This window comes from Onychomys torridus, chromosome 17, assembly GCF_903995425.1.
Source record: "Onychomys torridus chromosome 17, mOncTor1.1, whole genome shotgun sequence".
NCBI lineage: Eukaryota > Metazoa > Chordata > Mammalia > Rodentia > Cricetidae > Onychomys > Onychomys torridus.
The window spans coordinates 46,593,008-46,610,755 of NC_050459.1; the positions used below are offsets into that span (position 1 = coordinate 46,593,008).

Consider the following 17,748-nt stretch of genomic DNA (forward strand, 5'->3'; position numbering starts at 1 on the left):
ACATCAGTCTGTCATGCTCAAGTCTGTTGTTATGGGGAACAGGGATACCCTCAGGAAATTGAGTCACCTCTGCAAATGTCAACAATTTGTACATAGTTCCATATAATTTTTCATCAAAGTAAAAGGTATTGACAAAATTTAGTAATGTCTATCAAATAAGATTTGTACGAAATAATTGAGTCATTATGTTTTAACGTATTAGTATTCCAAGCTGCTCTCTGCTTTATCCTCTTATCTAAATGATATATAAAAGTTCTATATTTTAAAATCTCTTTTATGCTTTTAAGGCTTTCTTAATTAAACATAATTACATAGTTGCAAGAAAAGGCTAGATTAGCTTCAAATCTGATTGCTTTTAGAACAAGGAAGCTACTCACTCAGTTTCAATGGCCAAAGAAGTTATTTTTAGGGGATAAAATTTAACGAGAGCATTTTCTTTGTTGGCCTGATAAAGGACTTTTTTTCCCCCTGAACTCTAAAGATTTGCTAGAAAAGAAAATAAAAACTCAAATACTATCCTAACAGAGAATATGTTCTATTTTGGTATAAGTTTTGTTTCAAAAGACATTTTGATTTTTCTGCCATGGTTTTATTCTATACCTATGTGTTGAAAGTTCCTACAAAGAGAATATTTTCGGTTTCTACCAGCAGTATGAAAATATAAAAATTAAAAAATATGACTATATACGGCCTGGAACTACACAAACAACATATACCGATTTAAGCATGGTAGTGAAATGCCCAATTTGCTGTGGGCAAAATGGACTGTTTTCTATAGTCATTTTTCCCTGGAAGAATAAATGGGCACGGGTCATTATAAAATTGCCATTTTTATTACTAAAGGTAGTCATGGACTGTAAGAGGCTCATTAACACTTTAGGTCAATCAATGAAGACCATTATAACACCTTCATCTCTGAGCATAGTAAAAAACACACATTTTGAATTGTGGTGGGAAAACAGGCTTAGTTATTACCCATTGTTTAAAAGAGAAACCATTTTTACTGAGGTTTATATGAACACTATACAACTTGCTAACTAACATGTTAATAAGTACTTATGTTATCCTTAGAACAGCTTTTGTTATATATACAGAAATATAATCTCTTATTAGATTTTAAAAAACCTAGGTTATCTAAATAACCTAAACTACACGTAATCATTGACAAAACCTGAATGAACCCAAGTCTATTTATCCTTAAGGATTAAGTCTGCCTGAATGCATTGTGCTTTATATGTCCAGATATAATAAGAATTCAAGTAAAATACTAACATAAATGCTATCCAAATTAGTATAAATATAACTAAATACATTCAGAGTGAGGCAAGTTGAGATTAACTAGGACCTAAAATTTTAAGACACTAATTGCCCTTTAAGATGTCACTCTTGCTCTCTGAAACTCTTCACTCTTACCACTAGAGGGCGACCTGCAGCTTTAACACCCTGGTGAAGTCAAAAGAGGCAACCCCTGGTGTGACATGGTTGAAAATATTCTCTTACCCTATAAAAGAGAATGCTGAAATCGCGGATCATCTTCACAAGGTGATGAACCTGCTCCTCTGACAGCTGACACACCTTGACGGGAAAACAATACTTCATAATTTATTCGTGACTGTAACAAAACTGCAACAGTTCTTTGACAGAGAATTAACAACAGATTTAAGATTCATGCCCATTCTCCCTATCATTCTCTCTTACTAACTCCAATGGTAGGAATCAAAACTGGGGTCTCATACACCCTAGACAAGCCATCTCCCATACCCTTGTTCTCTTCTGGAAAACATTCTCCAAAGAAGCCTACGTGATTTTTCAAAAGCTCATTTTTGTCAAGATCCTATTTCAGTATTGCTGCATTGAACTAAATTGTTCTAAGTGTTAAAAAGCAGAACCTACCCTAATATTATCAATAACTTGTTTCTTTTAAATTTTAATTACTAATGATTTGGATTTTACCCAAACCAGCAAGAGAAGCAATAGACACAAAACAAAGAGGTATATGTGGATTTGTATGAAAAACAGATTATGTAACAAGCTCTACTTAGAAATAGTTGATACAGTTTGAACTTAGTTAACAGGAAAAATCGTGAATAAGAGCCCTAAGTGAGTGCCGACTTCCTCCCTAGAAACAAATGTATGAATGGATGCTGCCCCACTCAGTTAATCACCATTCTCAATACCCCTCTCCCAACTAATTCTGTCTCCTAGAAAAAGAAGAGCTCAAGTCTCTCCAGTTGGAGAACAGAACAACAAAACTAAATCCATTCCTTGTCCTGGTATCCCATTCAAAAAGTCCAATGCTTTCCCCTTCACGCCTGTCTAAGCTAAGTGAACGAGGACTGTGAATTTTGTGTCTTCTGCTCTCTGCTCATTCATTCTTCAGTCCCTGCTACCTGAATTCATCTTCATTCACCAAAAGGGTTTTTTTTCTATTATTCATAGCTATAAATTAGAATTGATGCATGTGGTGTAGAGTATATATGTAATATGCCAGATAGGAAAAAAAAATGGTAAGCCTAATTTACTTATTCATACATACCACAAACATCTCTCTAAAGCTGGACACTGTGCTATTTCACTATTTCAGTGAAACATCACTTACTTTTTTTTTTTAAGCATTAAGTGTAATGACTAAAATATCTTCGAAAGTAAAACCACCACAAGGTATGGGAAAAGTGAAATCAGCTAAGGATTATTGAGGGTAGGAATTGAGACACTGCAGTTCTAACAGGGAGTCAGAGATGGCCACACCAAGAAGCTGACTCTTAAAGCCAAGACTTAAGAGATGCCTGGAGTATGTAGAGATACGTCGCTAAGCACAGCGTTCTGTTTTACACTGGATCCTTACGTATTTAAAAACAAGTTGGAAACAAATTTGGAAATACTTATTATACTTTAATAGCTGGATGGAGACCACTGTCAAAGAGAGCTTCGTTTTTGATGATGTTCCCTACACCAGGCAGCACTTTCTGATCCAGTACCACATCGCAGAGCATCCGACCTTTCTGCTTTTTAACTTCCCTTTCTGCTCTTGAGAAGCTGAACTTTGGTGAACACACATCCAGTTGTTCCATCATTCTTATTCTCTGTTTGCTTTCCATTGAACTTCTACAGAAAGAGGTATAGAACACGTGAATTATAAGTCTGCCTTCTAAGTTTGGAGTCACTAAGTGCGCTTTGATATAAACGCAAACACTTATAACTTATGGCATATGGATTCTTTGGGTGAACAGTTGTAGGAATACCATCACTGGCTAGAGGTCACAGTCTGCCATAAGCCTAGCAGTTTTTTCTCTAAGCTCAGCAATATGGAAGCCCCTTCCTCTCTAGCAGAGCTTCTTGCTCTTGACCTGCCCTTATCTGGAGAATGTCCCTGGGCCTGGAGGGCTGACCTTATCTGAAAGCTGTCTCTAAACCAGATGCCTGTTTCTAAACTAGATGCACGATGCATCTTTAGTTTGACCCTTGGCAGAGATCCCTGCTAAGTGGACTTGTTCTAAGGAGCTCTGCTATAGGACCCTACTGCCACATACTAAGCCTTGTGATAGGAGTGTGCCATTTTATTCAAATTAGAGTTTGTCCTGAGGCTCCCCAATCCTATATATTCCCTATGCTCTGGAAAAAAAGTTGAGCTGATTCACCTAAGTCTGTCTCCTGGAGGGCTGTCTCCGTTCCTGCTCATGGGCCACATACAAAGGTTTCTGTCTCCCCTTCTGCTTCTCTTCCCTCTCAACCTGGTGGCCAACAGTCAACAGAGCAAGAGGACCCTCACAAACAGTGACGACTCGAATAATGATATTTGAAAGTTCCTTTACAATGACACTTTGTTGATTACAAAGTGTTTGTTAACTAACATGTGTCATCCAACATGTGGAAACCAAACTTCAGATCCATGCTGTGTGGTTTGGCAGCTGAAGTACAAAGAGCCCTTCTCAGAATCTTTATTCTTGGCACTAAAAGTTTAGTATCTCTGCTAGTTCTTCTGTTATTTAGCCAAAAACAAAACAAAAAAAGTCAAGTCCAGTTAAAGAACAAGAAACAAAAACCAACTCTTGTCCTGGTATCTTATTTTTATTTTTAATTAGTTAAAAATTCCTTTTTTTTTCTTCTCTTTTTACCTGAGTTCTACTGAAGAGTCAAAGAAACAGATCAAGTCACTGGTGAGCTGCAGTTGGAAAGTTGGAGAATCCCCACCTCTGTTTTCAGACTCACGTGGGTTAATCAAGATGGAGCCTTTCATCCCAAAATGAATCCTGAAACAGAGCCAGCCCATTTGTGAGTAATAGAAGCATATCGTGCATTGCGTTATTTGCCTTTTAAAAATTATAAACAAACTAATGTTACACAGGATAGTTACTTTTTCAGAGGGGGAAAGAGACAGCTAAACTGCTAAAATCACTTCCTAGAGAAATTGTAAAGGTTCCAACACTTAGCCCAAAAGAACATAACAGTTTTCCCTCGAGTCAGATAAAATATCTTTGTTCACAGAACAGTCTAAGCATTTTTCTGCATTTACCTATTCAAAAGCATAAAACTAAAAATTGATTATGTTTTGTTTATATATTCTACAAAGCCATGAACATTTAGATTCCTTAGCTTAGCTACAGGGAATTGGAAGATTTGTAAAACAAGGTCTACAGTTTAATATACGCTTCTCTTCCCCCGTCTGGGCTAAGCATTGAGACATTTCACACACACACACACACACACACACACAGATTTGTGATAGACATAAATGGAGAGGGGATGCGTCAAAAACTTGTCCAGTTCCTTTTATTTTTCATTTTCTTTTATAGATATATCAGGAAGAATGGATTTATAAATATTTACAGTTAACTTCAAAGCTACAATGGAGTGATGAAAAATTCATAACCTTTCAGATTTGGTAGAACTGATTAGCATGTCCAGTTAAAAAGAAGTGATTTTTGTGAGACCTCTGATGAAGATCAAAAATTATCCTCAAGATGAAATACTGTGTTCTGCCTTTCAAATGTTTCCTTATAGCTTTGTTGAGTTAATAAATACGGTTCTTTTGGCAGCCAGTGTTACTGCTGTGCGCTTCTAATTCCAAAGCACCGCGTTACAGTATTGCACAAGGTTAACAAGTCTAACTTTTAAAATGTGGGTTTTAAACTCTGTATGCCCTACTATCAATCATAAATGAATTTTCCATGCCCCATAGTTCTTGACAGGAAAAATGGGTACCTGTAAGTACTTCATAATTTAGCTTATGGAGGTTCAGCCCCAGTGAAAGGTGTACAATTGTCATGCCCAGAAGCCATCGTATCTAAAATCTTTTCAACTGCATGGCTCATAAAGTGGATTCTAAATCATTTTCCATAATGAAACCACATCCACATCAAACACCTCAAAGGTGAAGACCCAAGCTGAAGGCAGGGGTAGCCCCCATAAGAACTACGAACAAAGCAAGTACACCTTTGTCTTGTAAATACATTCAATTTAGGGGCAAAATGCACATCAAACTACGTTGTCTTGTATTCCCTTGCATTTATATTATTAAGCAGCTAACTGTGGTGATGATTGAGCTCCAAGCAACAAACAAATGTCATGTGTATTGCTACTTACCTTTTAGAGTAAGAATATATAGGCGTCATGAAAATCTTGAGGCACAGTAAGCACCCATGCTGTTAAGACAATCAACACTGAGATTTGATGCTCTAAATGTCAGCTCATGGGCCTCTATTACATCCAGGAAAGAGTTTGTTAGAGGAAGCCACTGTTACGAAAATGGGTAAGTAGAAAAGCTAATTTCTTTAAGGAAAGTTTTAAATATCACGTGTGGGGTAATGTGATGGTTTATAACCCCTACACGCATGGAGGAGCTGGGTATAGAAAGGGAGGCCTCAGCACAGGAGACTGAAAAGGGCTGCCTTTTGAACCCTAGAAGCACCCTGATGAAACCCTGTCTTGAACATTCTGTACCATGAAGCGGAAGTGCTGGAAGGTATAGCTGAGGAAGTAGATGCAAATACCACCTGTATGTGCAGAGGGCTCAGGACACCTCCTCTGGCCAAGCGGTATGTTTGGTCCTGACTTACAAGAGTTAAAAGCCTGGGATAAGACAGGAAACCCTTTTGCCACCAGGTGGGGGCTAAAGAGTGCCTGCTGTTAAGAGTGAGGAGAAGAGCTAATGGAAGAGATATGGATCTAGAAGATCAGACACACGTGTGACCAGTGAGGACATAATGCCTGGTTGTTTTTCTAATGTAGATGATATGGCTCTACTAAATTAGGGCCAGAATTAATTGCTGATCCTCCTCCCTGTGTAGTTTTTACCTGAAATCAATTAAAAGTACATTTGTTAGTTAAAAAAAAAAAAAAAAAGAGTGAGGTTGAACCAAAAGCTATCGGTCCCCAGAGATGAACCCGGAAGCCGACTTCGGCACAGAATCTGGCAGAGAATCTCCTTAGGGAAGAGAAAGGGGAAGAGCTGGACCCCAAGAACACCCACAGACGCCGCCATGTCAGAGACTGCCATGGTCAAGAGAGAGGCGGTGAGCCTGAATACTGCAGCCCTGTGGTCCACACCAAGGCCTGTTGAGAAGAAACGAGACCCTCGCCTCCATTGGTCTATCAGACATTCATGAGACCCTCGCCCCCACTGGTCTATTAGAAGACTTTCATGAGAACCTCACCTCCCTTGGTCTATCAGGAGACTTTCTTAGGGTAATATCAATAGTGGTCTACAGCTAGGGAAGAGAGACTGGAGATCCTGGACCATGAATTTGCCGGGTTGGCTGAAAGTGGCGAATGGAGCAGAGTCAAGGAGAAACCACACCTTCAGCCATGCAGCAACAGTAAGAGCTGGATGTCTTCCTTCTCTTTTTTTAATGTTCAGCATTAATTATTAATGTTTAAAATGTTTGCAGAGTGGGAGACAAGTTTGTAAAACATGTAAAGACCCAGAATATAAACCAAGAATAAATAGTGATAGGGCTGGGGGTGATGGCTCACGCCTTTAATCCCAGCACTCGGAGGCAGATGCAGGCAGATCTTTGTGAGTTTGAGGCAAGCCTGGTCTACACAGTGAGTTCCCGAAGAGCCAGGGCTACACAGTGAGACTAGTCTCAAGACAACAACAACAGCTAGAAAAGAGAATAAAAGAGCTCACCCTCCACACTCCACAGCCAGGCAAGTGCAGCCAGAAGGTAGTCTTAAAGGTATGGAAGCTCAGTGATGTCTGTAAGCAAGACCTCTTCAACAACCCCTTCTTCCCCGCATCTCCATCCCGGGCGTGCGCACAACACACACACACACACACACACACACACCATCTTAGCACTGCTGCCTAAGTGGGAACTATGATGGGCCACTTAGAAACAGACTTCCCTGCGTGACTGACTGTCCATCCATGTAAGCCGTCTTTGAATCATTTCTGCTCCTGTAAGCAACTCCAATAAAACTCAATGGTTCACCAAGCTGGACTTTGGTGGTATCCATACTTTATCTGGGGAGTAGACATGTGCGCTGCGTCTTCCCAGGAAAAGTTTTGTCATACAACACCCTCAGCATCACACATACACACAAATATAAAAGCAGAAAAAACATCCAGGAAGATACACAGCCAAGCAGAACAGTGGTCCATTGAGAAGTATGAATTCTGCATCTGGTCTGGGAAGGGCCCTTAGACTTTACAAACATCCTAATATTTCAATGTGTTCTGAGGACTTACCATCTTTATCATTTAATTAACAGAATGTCAGCCACAACTCTGTCTGTCCTGTCCTTCAGCTGTGCCAAAAGAGGTTTCCTTTAACATGGAAAACCCTCCATAGTGAGGTAAGACTTATCTGATTCCTTCCTTGGAGGCTCTCAGGGTCTCCCTGACACCCTACAGTGCCACTTGGGGTTGCAGCTTGCCTGTGGGACAGACAGACAGACATGACTCTCTCTCTTCTTCCCTGTTGTGCAATGCTGTGTCTTTCAGTCCTAGAGATGAACAGTAAACTGAGGGACCAGATGAAACCCAAAAGGTCTGATTGGAATGAAGACTGGTTGAACACACCGAGGAAGTGGACAAGAAAGCGGAGTGGCTGCCCCACCAGGGCCCTGGTGATTGGCAGACAAAGGCCTTCATGAATGCCTAGAACTTATCAAAGCCCCAAAAGGCCCAACGTAAACCAGGTGACGGGTCATGGCTGCCACCAGGTCTCTCATAGACGTCACTGTCGTAAACCGATGGCTTTTTCGCATGTGACTCAGACACCAGCCTGATATTTTGGCCTCTTTGTCTGGCAGGCTCTTGCTGAAGTGCCAGCACAAAGCCAGCTTGTAAAACGCTTCATTCATTCCCTGAGGGTCTATGACTGCACATCCAACCATTGGTAGTAGTAGTTGCCCATTGTGGTACTGGGTGGATTGAGTTGCAGCAGCCACAGAGTGGGCCTTCAGTCACATACCCCACCCCTAAGGATGGGAGAGGTGTCTACATGAATTCAATTGCCACATTAATTGTTAGGATCCTGCCCTCACTCCTGCACATGCGCAGTTTGGGGTCTTGCCTCTTCGTCATCAGTGTGCGCTGACAACTACATACATGCCTTAAAAAGTCGGCTGCAGACCCCATCCTCTCTCTCTGCTCAGCTGTGCTCCCCGCACCCAACCATCTTTCTCTCTCCAGGCCTGGCTCTCCTCTCTCTTTTCCCACCCCCTTTTCCCTCCTAATAAAGCTCTGAAAACTAACACTGGGTTCTGTTGTGACGTGACCCTTCCACGCAGTAACCAGCGCTGCGCCGTTTATCATGCTTTCATTTATTACCCTTAATCATTAACCGTGGCTCCTCATGATGGTAGCTGGCCCAGGACCTGGCAGGGTGGCTATCATTTGTTCACTTTGGGAGCTCCTTTGCACGTACCACACCATCACTGACAGAAGCTTTCTGACCTCTTCGGCCACACACTCTCCTGGCCACTCTCCACAACACATTCTTTCATAATCTTGTGGCCATTCACTATTTTTGTTGTTTCCAGATCAAATGTGAAAGATTGACGTAGAACTCATGGTCACACACAGATTGCTTTTTAGTGTCTGATGTGACCTCGAAGGCCTCAGATGCTAGCCTGAATTTTTTGGCCTCCTCTTTGTTTGGCAGGTACTTATTGGGGTGCCAGGGCAAAGGCAGCTTGCAACATACTTCATTAGTTTCCTTGAAGGAGGCATTTGCCCTCACACCTCGCACATGGTAATAGTTTATTATTGTGGTTGGGATTGATGCTGAAAGCTGGAGCTCTGTGTGATGAAGCCTGGCAGCCTGATGTCTCCAGGGCCAGGGCCTGGCTGGTGCAGGTCTTGGCCGCCAAAGTACTCTGTGGGATGGAGCCTGAAGGACAAAGATCTCCAGGGCCAAGGCCTATACATCACAAAGGGCCCTTTTAGAGTTACAGTCCATTTCTCAATCTGCAGCTACTGCTTAGCTCAGAGTAGCACCCCTCCACACCACACACACACACACACACACACACACACACACACACACACACAGATAGGAGATATGAAGAGGAGAGAGTTACACTTTTTCCTAGGGTGCCTTGGGGAGTCCCTATAGCTGGAAGTTTTCCTGTGTCCTGCCTGGTCCAAAGCCACTCAGACCCAAGTAAACACACAGAGGCTTATATTAATTAAAACTGCTCGGCCATTAGCTCAGGTTTACTACTGACTAGCTCTCACACTTAAACTCAGCCCATTTCTGTTAATTTATATGTCGTCGCTTGTTCTGTGGCTTTACCTGTATGCCATTATATGCTGCTCCCTGGACAGCGGACTGGTGTCTCCTCACAGCAAGAATTACAGTTATAATATCTAGCCTACTTGTATTTGGAAAAATTAAAGAAAATATTTTATCTATCCTATATTTGTGAGTCTAAAGTTTCATATCTAATTTATCTTTTATAATAACCAAGGAAATTTATAATTATAACTATCTAGTCTTCAACTACATCAAAGATTTCAGAAGAATATAATATTATTTAAGTAAACAGGAAGAGCATTATAAGCAATTTCCAAAAAGTTCTGGAAATGACAGAGACAGCTGTTTATTTGGGTCTGAGTGACTGAAGACTGGGCAGGACACAGGAAAATTTCCAGCTACAAGTCCCAGTGGATGTGGAAGGACAGATGGGCTGGGCTAGCAGCTGGCAGCCTTCATCCTCTCCAGGGAACAAGCCCATCACAGCCAACTCAGTCTCTCCCTCAAAACTTGAGGATGCTCTTTTTCCCATTGGTCTAAGTTTCTCCGGCTATGTGAAGCCAATGTAAGATTTTAATATGTGTGTATTCATATATACAAAATAATATAATGAGTAGATATACTTACACATGTTTATGAGATATACAAAAATTAAATGAAGGTGAACTGTGAAATAGGTATTAAAAAGTAATTTTAATGATAATGTAATAATTAAAACACTAATTATAGTAATTTTACCTTATATAATCACTCATTGATCTACTAATGATTGATATATTAAGACACATGAACAAATGAGAAATTTTAACATATTTAACTAAAAAATATCAGAGATAAGGAGTCTCCTCAGTGAGCAAATTAACAAACTGCATCCGTAAATGAATTTAAACATCCAGTAATAGAAATAAAACAAAGGGTAAGGCACTGATTTAGACACATTTTAAGACAAAAAAACCCCAATCTATTCACTGCTGTACTCCCTGTGTTTACTCTTCTTCCTGCAGATTCAACTTTTTTTTACTAGCTATTTACTGCCTACGTGAGACAGACGGTCCCCTCCACATTGCGTGTCTGCTGTGCTGGAGTCTCATAGCTTTGTTCATTTGTTCCTTTCAAGTCTTTATCGTCCCTTCATTTTTCAATACACACTTTTGGTGACTTTGGAGTTCTCAGTTGAGAGGTTTATTGTTCTGGCCATTCAGGGGCTTCCCTGCTGTCTTCTGTCTTGCAGAGTTTCTGATGAAAAGCCCAGTGTAGTTTTCAACTTTGTTTCTTCATATGTCTCTTTTCATCTAGTTGTTTCCAGGATTTCTCTTCATTCTTGGCTTTTAGCACAATGACTAGGTATGGGTGAGGGTTATTTGTTTTTATTTGATGTTCTGTGAGCTTTCTACTGCGTAGGGTTTGCTAAGGACAATATCTACTTAACTCTATTAAAATGTCTCTTTGTCCATTGGGTTAGTTACAATCATTTGTTTTCAACCATCTGACTTATCGTAAATTCTCACTTACTCTGTGTCTTGCACACGTCTCTGTCTTTGCTAATTTTTGTGTTGCTGTGATAAGACACTTTGACAAAACAATCTAAGAAGGAAAGAAGGGTTGGCTTTGACTCAAACTTCAAGGGTATATACATACACATTCCTATCATGGCAATATATATATATTGATATATATATATATATTGATATATATATCACTATAGAGGCAGTTGGGCTTGAAAAATCTGGTCACACTGTCTCTGCAATAAGGAAGAAGAAAACCATTTGTGTTCTACTCAGCTATATTGCCCCCCTTTTATACAGCCCAGTAACCAGGCTGCTCTTCTTTGGGCTACGTTTTCACAGTTCAAATTGATAGATAATTACATGTCCACATGGTTGGGCTTGCATGGCGGACCGCCTAACTATTTCTGGTTCAGAATAGCCATCTCCGGGTCAGACTTCTCGTGGGACTGGGACTCTGTGGCTTTACGTGGTTGTGTAAAGCGCGCGCGCAGCCATGTAATCTACACGCATGCGTGGAGTACCCACAGAAGTTCCTGTACGCATGCGCGGCCCAACCTTTAAAAAGCCGGTGCCATCTTGCATGAGTCTCTCAGTCTTTCTCTCTCCTCCCACGTGTGTTTCACACAGGCCTGTCACCTCTATCCTCTTTAATAAAACTCTTCCGTGGTCTTGTTGTGTTCCTAGCGCCACATAAATACTAACCAGGCTGCTCTCCTTTGGGCTGCGTTTTCATAGTTCAAATAACTTCATCAAGATACTCCTTTCCAGGCATGGCTAGAGGCTAATCTAATCTAGATCATCCTTCACAGCTATGCCCAGAGGCTTATCTTCTAGATGTTTCTAGATCCTGTCAAGTTGATAGTCAACATTAACTATCACATTGGTTGTTACATTTTTTAAAATGTCATCTGTTTTGCTTTCTCCTTTCTTCCAAGGCCTCCAAACACAATAAGCAAGTTAACAGTGTATCAGTAAAAATCTACATAAAAATCAGAAAGGACAGAGAAATTAACAATTCCTTGGAAGACAGTCTTATCCTAATGCTAGAATTAAACAGAAAAGTGCATAAGAACATAAAACTGTAGTACATGAAATCAAAAACATTCTCAGTAAAAGACGATTGAGCAAGGTGCAGAAAGGATAACCCATCATAACAAAGCAGAGGGTATGGTAGGAATCCAAGGATCATTCAAAATTCAATCTGTATAATTCACCGCAGATGAACTGCCAGAGAAAGAGGATCAGCACCGAGTGTGCCCCCAAAGCACGCTTTTCTCTTCCCACCTCAAGGGGCAATGAAAAGACCTGAACCATAGCTAGGGCTCTCTGGAGGGCTAAAGAACCAAAACAAACTGGTATCGTCTAGACCAAATACTATTATTTAGAACAGGCCTTGCCTGAATACGTGCTGAGCTGGCTATTCCTTTACATGCTGGGTGTTCAAGGACAAAGGGAGTTGAGCTAAGGTCACTGTTTTCTAACCCAAAAAACCCTTCTCCCTGCATTAATTGAGGAACGTAAGGGAACATTATGGAAAGGACAAGTACTTTCAACCCATCCAAACAGCCACGGGACTAGACCCATGCTCAGCAGCACTGAAGGAGGAGGCTCAAGAGAGGACTAGGGATTCCAGTGAGACCCCATGAGAGACAAGAGTGCTTCTGGTCCAGCCAGCCACCCCTGGACCTCAGCAGTGCTCTAGAGCAGACACTTCAACTCCTCAGCTGTCAGCTTCCTTGTCTGTCGGTTTCAATAAACTTTTTATCTCACAAGCCACCCTGTGTTGTTTCCTCCCGTCTGCCAGCAACTAGTGCAGCTATGCTGGAGACGTTACACCCTACAAACAAGAAAGGTGCTTAAAGATGCAGGGGAAAAAAATAGCAAAGAGAATATGAGCACGTGATCTCACAGACCACATCATGGAGGGTTTCTAGTTAGTGCAATCTAGGAAAAAAGAGAAGTAAAATATGTTTGGGAAGGAAAGAGTCTAGGGCCTCAGTTCACGGATGGCAGAACTGTTTATACAGATCGCCTCTAAACAAAACAAAGAAAAATCCTATATAACACCAAAGTATGCAAATAAGAAAACTAGAATAATTGAAGTCAGCAAAACTGCAGGATACAAGGTCAAGGAACACTCAAAAATTTTCCTGGAGATGAACAACTAAAAATCCAGCTTTTTAAAAAAGTACACTTTACAGTGATACCAATAGTCAGTTTTTCTGGTTAACGCTGATTGTCAGCTTGACAAAGCCTAGAGTCATTATGAGGAAAACTCCCAGTCTAGGAATTGCCTGGGTCCGAATGGTCTGTGGACATGTCTCTGGGGCATTATCTTGACCACTAATTGATATAAGAGGACCTACTGACTGTGCATGGTACCACCCCTAGGTAAATGGTCCTTGGCTATATAAGAAAACTGGCTAAGGGCTGGCCAATAAGCAATGTATCTCCATGGTTTCTATTTCAGTTCCTGCTTGAATTATTGCCCCAACTTTCTCAGTGATGAACCATGACCTGGAAATGTAAACTAAAATAAGCCTTTTTTTTTTTTTTTTACCTAAGATGCTTTGGTCATAATCTTTGTTAGAGCAACAGAATGCAACTAAAGCATCAACTTACCTAGAAATATAAAATAAACCTGGAACTGAAAACTCAGAACACAGATAAAAGAAATGAAACATGCCTAATAAACATGTGCTCTGTGTTAACAGGGCAAGACACAGTATTGCTGATCTAACAACAGTCACCTTATTGATATACACAGTCAATGCAAACTCCATCAAACCCTCCAATATCCTTAGACAGAATTTTGTAGCAATCAAAAAGCTGAGCCTAAAATTTGAAAAACCATAAAAATTAAAATAGCAAAAATTAACTTGAAAGAAAACGGAAATCTACTACTACAGAAGTTTTCTAAAATATATAAAGATATAAATTTAATACAGAGCTACTATATTATAGAGGAGACAATACCCAAACTATACATCATATGTGACCAAATAAAATCACCAATACCAGGAATGGATTACATGTTTTTAAGTCACTGGGGAAACTGGTCCCATAGATCACTGCCCCAAACATTATTATCACCGAACTTGACAGTAAGACTCTGTTGCTGAAGATACCACAGACTTAGGGCATAGACCATGGTGAGATGCAGCGGGTACTCAACTGGAAGCTTCATCCTTAATAGCTAGAGTTCATAGTACTAGAAGCTGTTATACACAGCACTAGAGAAGTAAAGTAATCATGAATCTCACCCAGCTATGAACCCTGTGAGCTGCAAAAATGGTCAGCCTAATGAATATGTCCTCTGGTGCAATAGTGGTAGGGATGTTACAGGAGCAAACAAACACTTTTTTTAAATGTGTTTAAGTCCCACTCTTTGAGACACAACCCATACCTGACAATGTTAATGAAGCCAAGAACCTGAGACTAAATAGGTCATAGACCCTAGAGGAAACCTACTACTACCATTTTGCTCAATGAACAAAGCAACAAGATGTCTCTTGCTGACGAATTGTTATACACATAGATGAGTGTGTCACTCACACCTAATCAGAGAAGCTTCTGCTTGTAAATGGCTCTTAATACAGAGACCCACAACTAGACAACAATTGAAGAGTAAGAGACTTCAGAGTACTTAGCCTTATAAGGGATGCCTTCACCACATCCTTTCCAAGTCTCAGGGACCTATGTGGAGATGGGGGGGGGGGACGGGGACAGAAAGATTGTAAGAGCCAGAAGTGGTGGATGATTTCAAGGAAACAGAGTGTTCCACACACACAGGGTAGGTAGGTACACATATGAACTGACAGAGACTAGGATTGCATGCAGAAGATAAGCACAAGTTCAATATGGTGATATTTTATTTGTGCTGAAATGTGATTTTATTTGTATGCTAATAAATAAGTTGGCTGGGGGTCAGAGCTAATAGCAAGCCATAGCAGAAGTCTGGCAGTGGTAGCACACGCCTTTAATCAAATCGCATGGCAGGCAGAGTCTGTGTTCAAGGACACAGCCATCTTAGAGACACACGCCTTTAATCTCAATACCAACCATAGAGACCTGGAGATCTGTATAGACAGGCAGTGATGAGGAGGTCATGTGGTTGGGTTTATAACCAATGAGAAGGCAGAACAGAAAGGCAATAAAAGGACAGACACACAGGAAGTAAGTCTCTTTCTCAGGGGAAGGATGGCAGCGGCAGCAAAAGTGGTTTTAGTCTCAGCTCTCAGCTACTGCTCTGACCTCTTGGGTGTTTAATTCTGCATTTGGCTCTGTGTTTCTTATTTAATAAGACCATTACATCTACAGTTCAAAGCAGACAAAATTCAAATATGGAGAAGAGAAAGTCCTACCCCTAGCCAAGAAACTACTCGTGGTTGATAGCTTCTGGGAGAGTTCTTCAATGGAGTATCACTGGACGTACCAACCAAACTTCAGGCCCCATGATTAGGAGTAAGTTGGGCTATACAAATCAAACTCCATTTGTTTGTTTGTTTGTTTGTTTGTTTGTTTAAAGAGTGAAAGAACATGAAGTTTGCTGTGTAGAGAGGATGGAAGGGTCTGGAAGGAGTTAGGGGAAGGGAAAGAATATAATAAAAATATATTGAAATTCTCAAAGAACAAATAAAAACATTAAAAAATGAATAAGGCAAGATGACTCATCTACCATATTTAAACTTACTTTAAAATACTATATTATTGATGGTAATGGTACCTGGATCCATTAAAGAACATGGTGATCTCAGGAATACACAGATGAGGTCAACCGCTTCTCAATAACTTTGCAGAGAAATTTACTAGAGAAAAGGTAATTTCCACAACAAAAGTGTCAGTCAGGACAACTGGATAGAAACAGGAAAAAAAACACAACCATACAAACGCTCATGCGCGCGCGCACACACACACACACACACACACACACACACACACACACACACACACTCACTCACAAAGAAGTACAATCCAAGGGCAAGAGAGATGGCTTAGCTTTTAAGAGGACCTGGGTTCAGTTCCCAGCATATGGTGACTCGTAGTCATCTGTAACTGCCATCCCAGGAAACTTGAATGTCCTTTCCTGGCCCCATAGGGCATGCATGCACATGGTGAGCATAATACATACAGGAAAGACACCCATATGTGTGTGAACTCTGACATATATGGTTTCATTTAGAATTCTTATCATACTTAAATTTCATCCAACATGTTTTGTGATGGAATATGAAAACTATACTAAGCTGCAAAACTCCTTTATAAGTAGTTTATATATCCCACATAGACAGATTAGCAAACCAGCAGGAATGGTTATGTTATCTAATGTAGATGAGATGGAAGGTTCATACCAAACTATAAAACTAATTATGAAAGTCCAATGGCAACAACTATAAAATATTACAAATACAGTTTCTAATCTCTGAATAGGTTTGCAAATCACAGTCAGTTGTCAGTCACAGAAATCAGAAATCAGAAAGCACCCAGTGCTTACAAATGGAACAGTTACATCCATTTTGATGGTGAAAGTTAGTCTGTATGATAGATCTGACTAATTGGATAGACACACTCATGCATGTGCATGCTGTACTAGCCATATGTCTAAAGCAAATAAAAATGAGATTGGGTGCTGGGGTTCTTATATGTGTTTGTATTTCTTAGTTTGTGGTCATATTTGTTGTAGTCAGCGGGAAAGGCACTTGCCATGCAAGCACTGTGACGTGAGTTTGCCAGCACCAACACAAATGGGGAGGAAACAGACTCCATAAGGTTGTTCTCTCAGCTCCACATGTGTGCTGTCATATACACCCCCACATACACATGCACACACCAGACAACAAATGCAAAAATTATTTCGCCTTGTTTTAGTTGAAGCGTGTTAATATAGGCATTCATCTCACACGACTGCAGCCATGCCTATAAAGGTGCATATGAAACACTGTTTAGTATTCCATGGTACTATTAAGATCCTTTGCATGAAGCCTTTACTAACAGAAATATTAAACTCTCTAATTTGAATTTTTCTTAAGTGGAGCTTTTTACACAGCTAGCTCTCTTAGAGTAGACCATAGAATTATTCTCTTACAGTACATTCTCCTTTCATAAACAAATGAATCCCTGAAGATTGATAATTTCCCTGTGAATGAACATGCCTAATGACTAAAATGCAAAGGGAATTTTGATTATGCCAACCTTGGTATTTGGGAACTGGAAGAACTCTTGTAAGCCTGTTGCTTGCTATACACTCTCTGAGATACAGACAAGGACTGTGGCCAGAAAGCAAGCGGAAACCGAAGACTACATTTCTATCTAGAGCACAGAGACCTGCACTTCCACACAAACGCCACCTCTCTCTGATGGAGTCATTTATTCCCTCAGAAGCATAGGTCAGGAGTGCATTTTTTAAAAATTAAAGTCATATTGTAACAGGGGATGTAGTTGATTTTTGATGGCTAAGTTCAGTTTCCAACATGTGCCAGTGACCTTGAATTGCTACAAAGAATAGTCATTAGGGCCGTAGGAAATTCAAAGTAAGC

At 40.4% G+C, this 17,748-nt stretch overlaps 1 protein-coding gene across 1 annotated transcript in view; it reads right to left on the reverse strand.

The window, feature by feature from the left end:
- Positions 1-17,748, reverse strand: part of Neil3 (nei like DNA glycosylase 3) — a 50,177-nt gene that overhangs the window by 17,114 nt on the left and 15,315 nt on the right. Inside the window, exons 3-5 of the mRNA XM_036166952.1 lie at positions 4,116-4,250; positions 2,892-3,105; positions 1,501-1,575 (exon numbers count right to left, since the gene is read on the reverse strand). Coding sequence (XP_036022845.1) covers positions 1,501-1,575; positions 2,892-3,105; positions 4,116-4,250 — 424 coding nt within the window. The remainder of the gene's footprint in view (positions 1-1,500; positions 1,576-2,891; positions 3,106-4,115; positions 4,251-17,748) is intronic.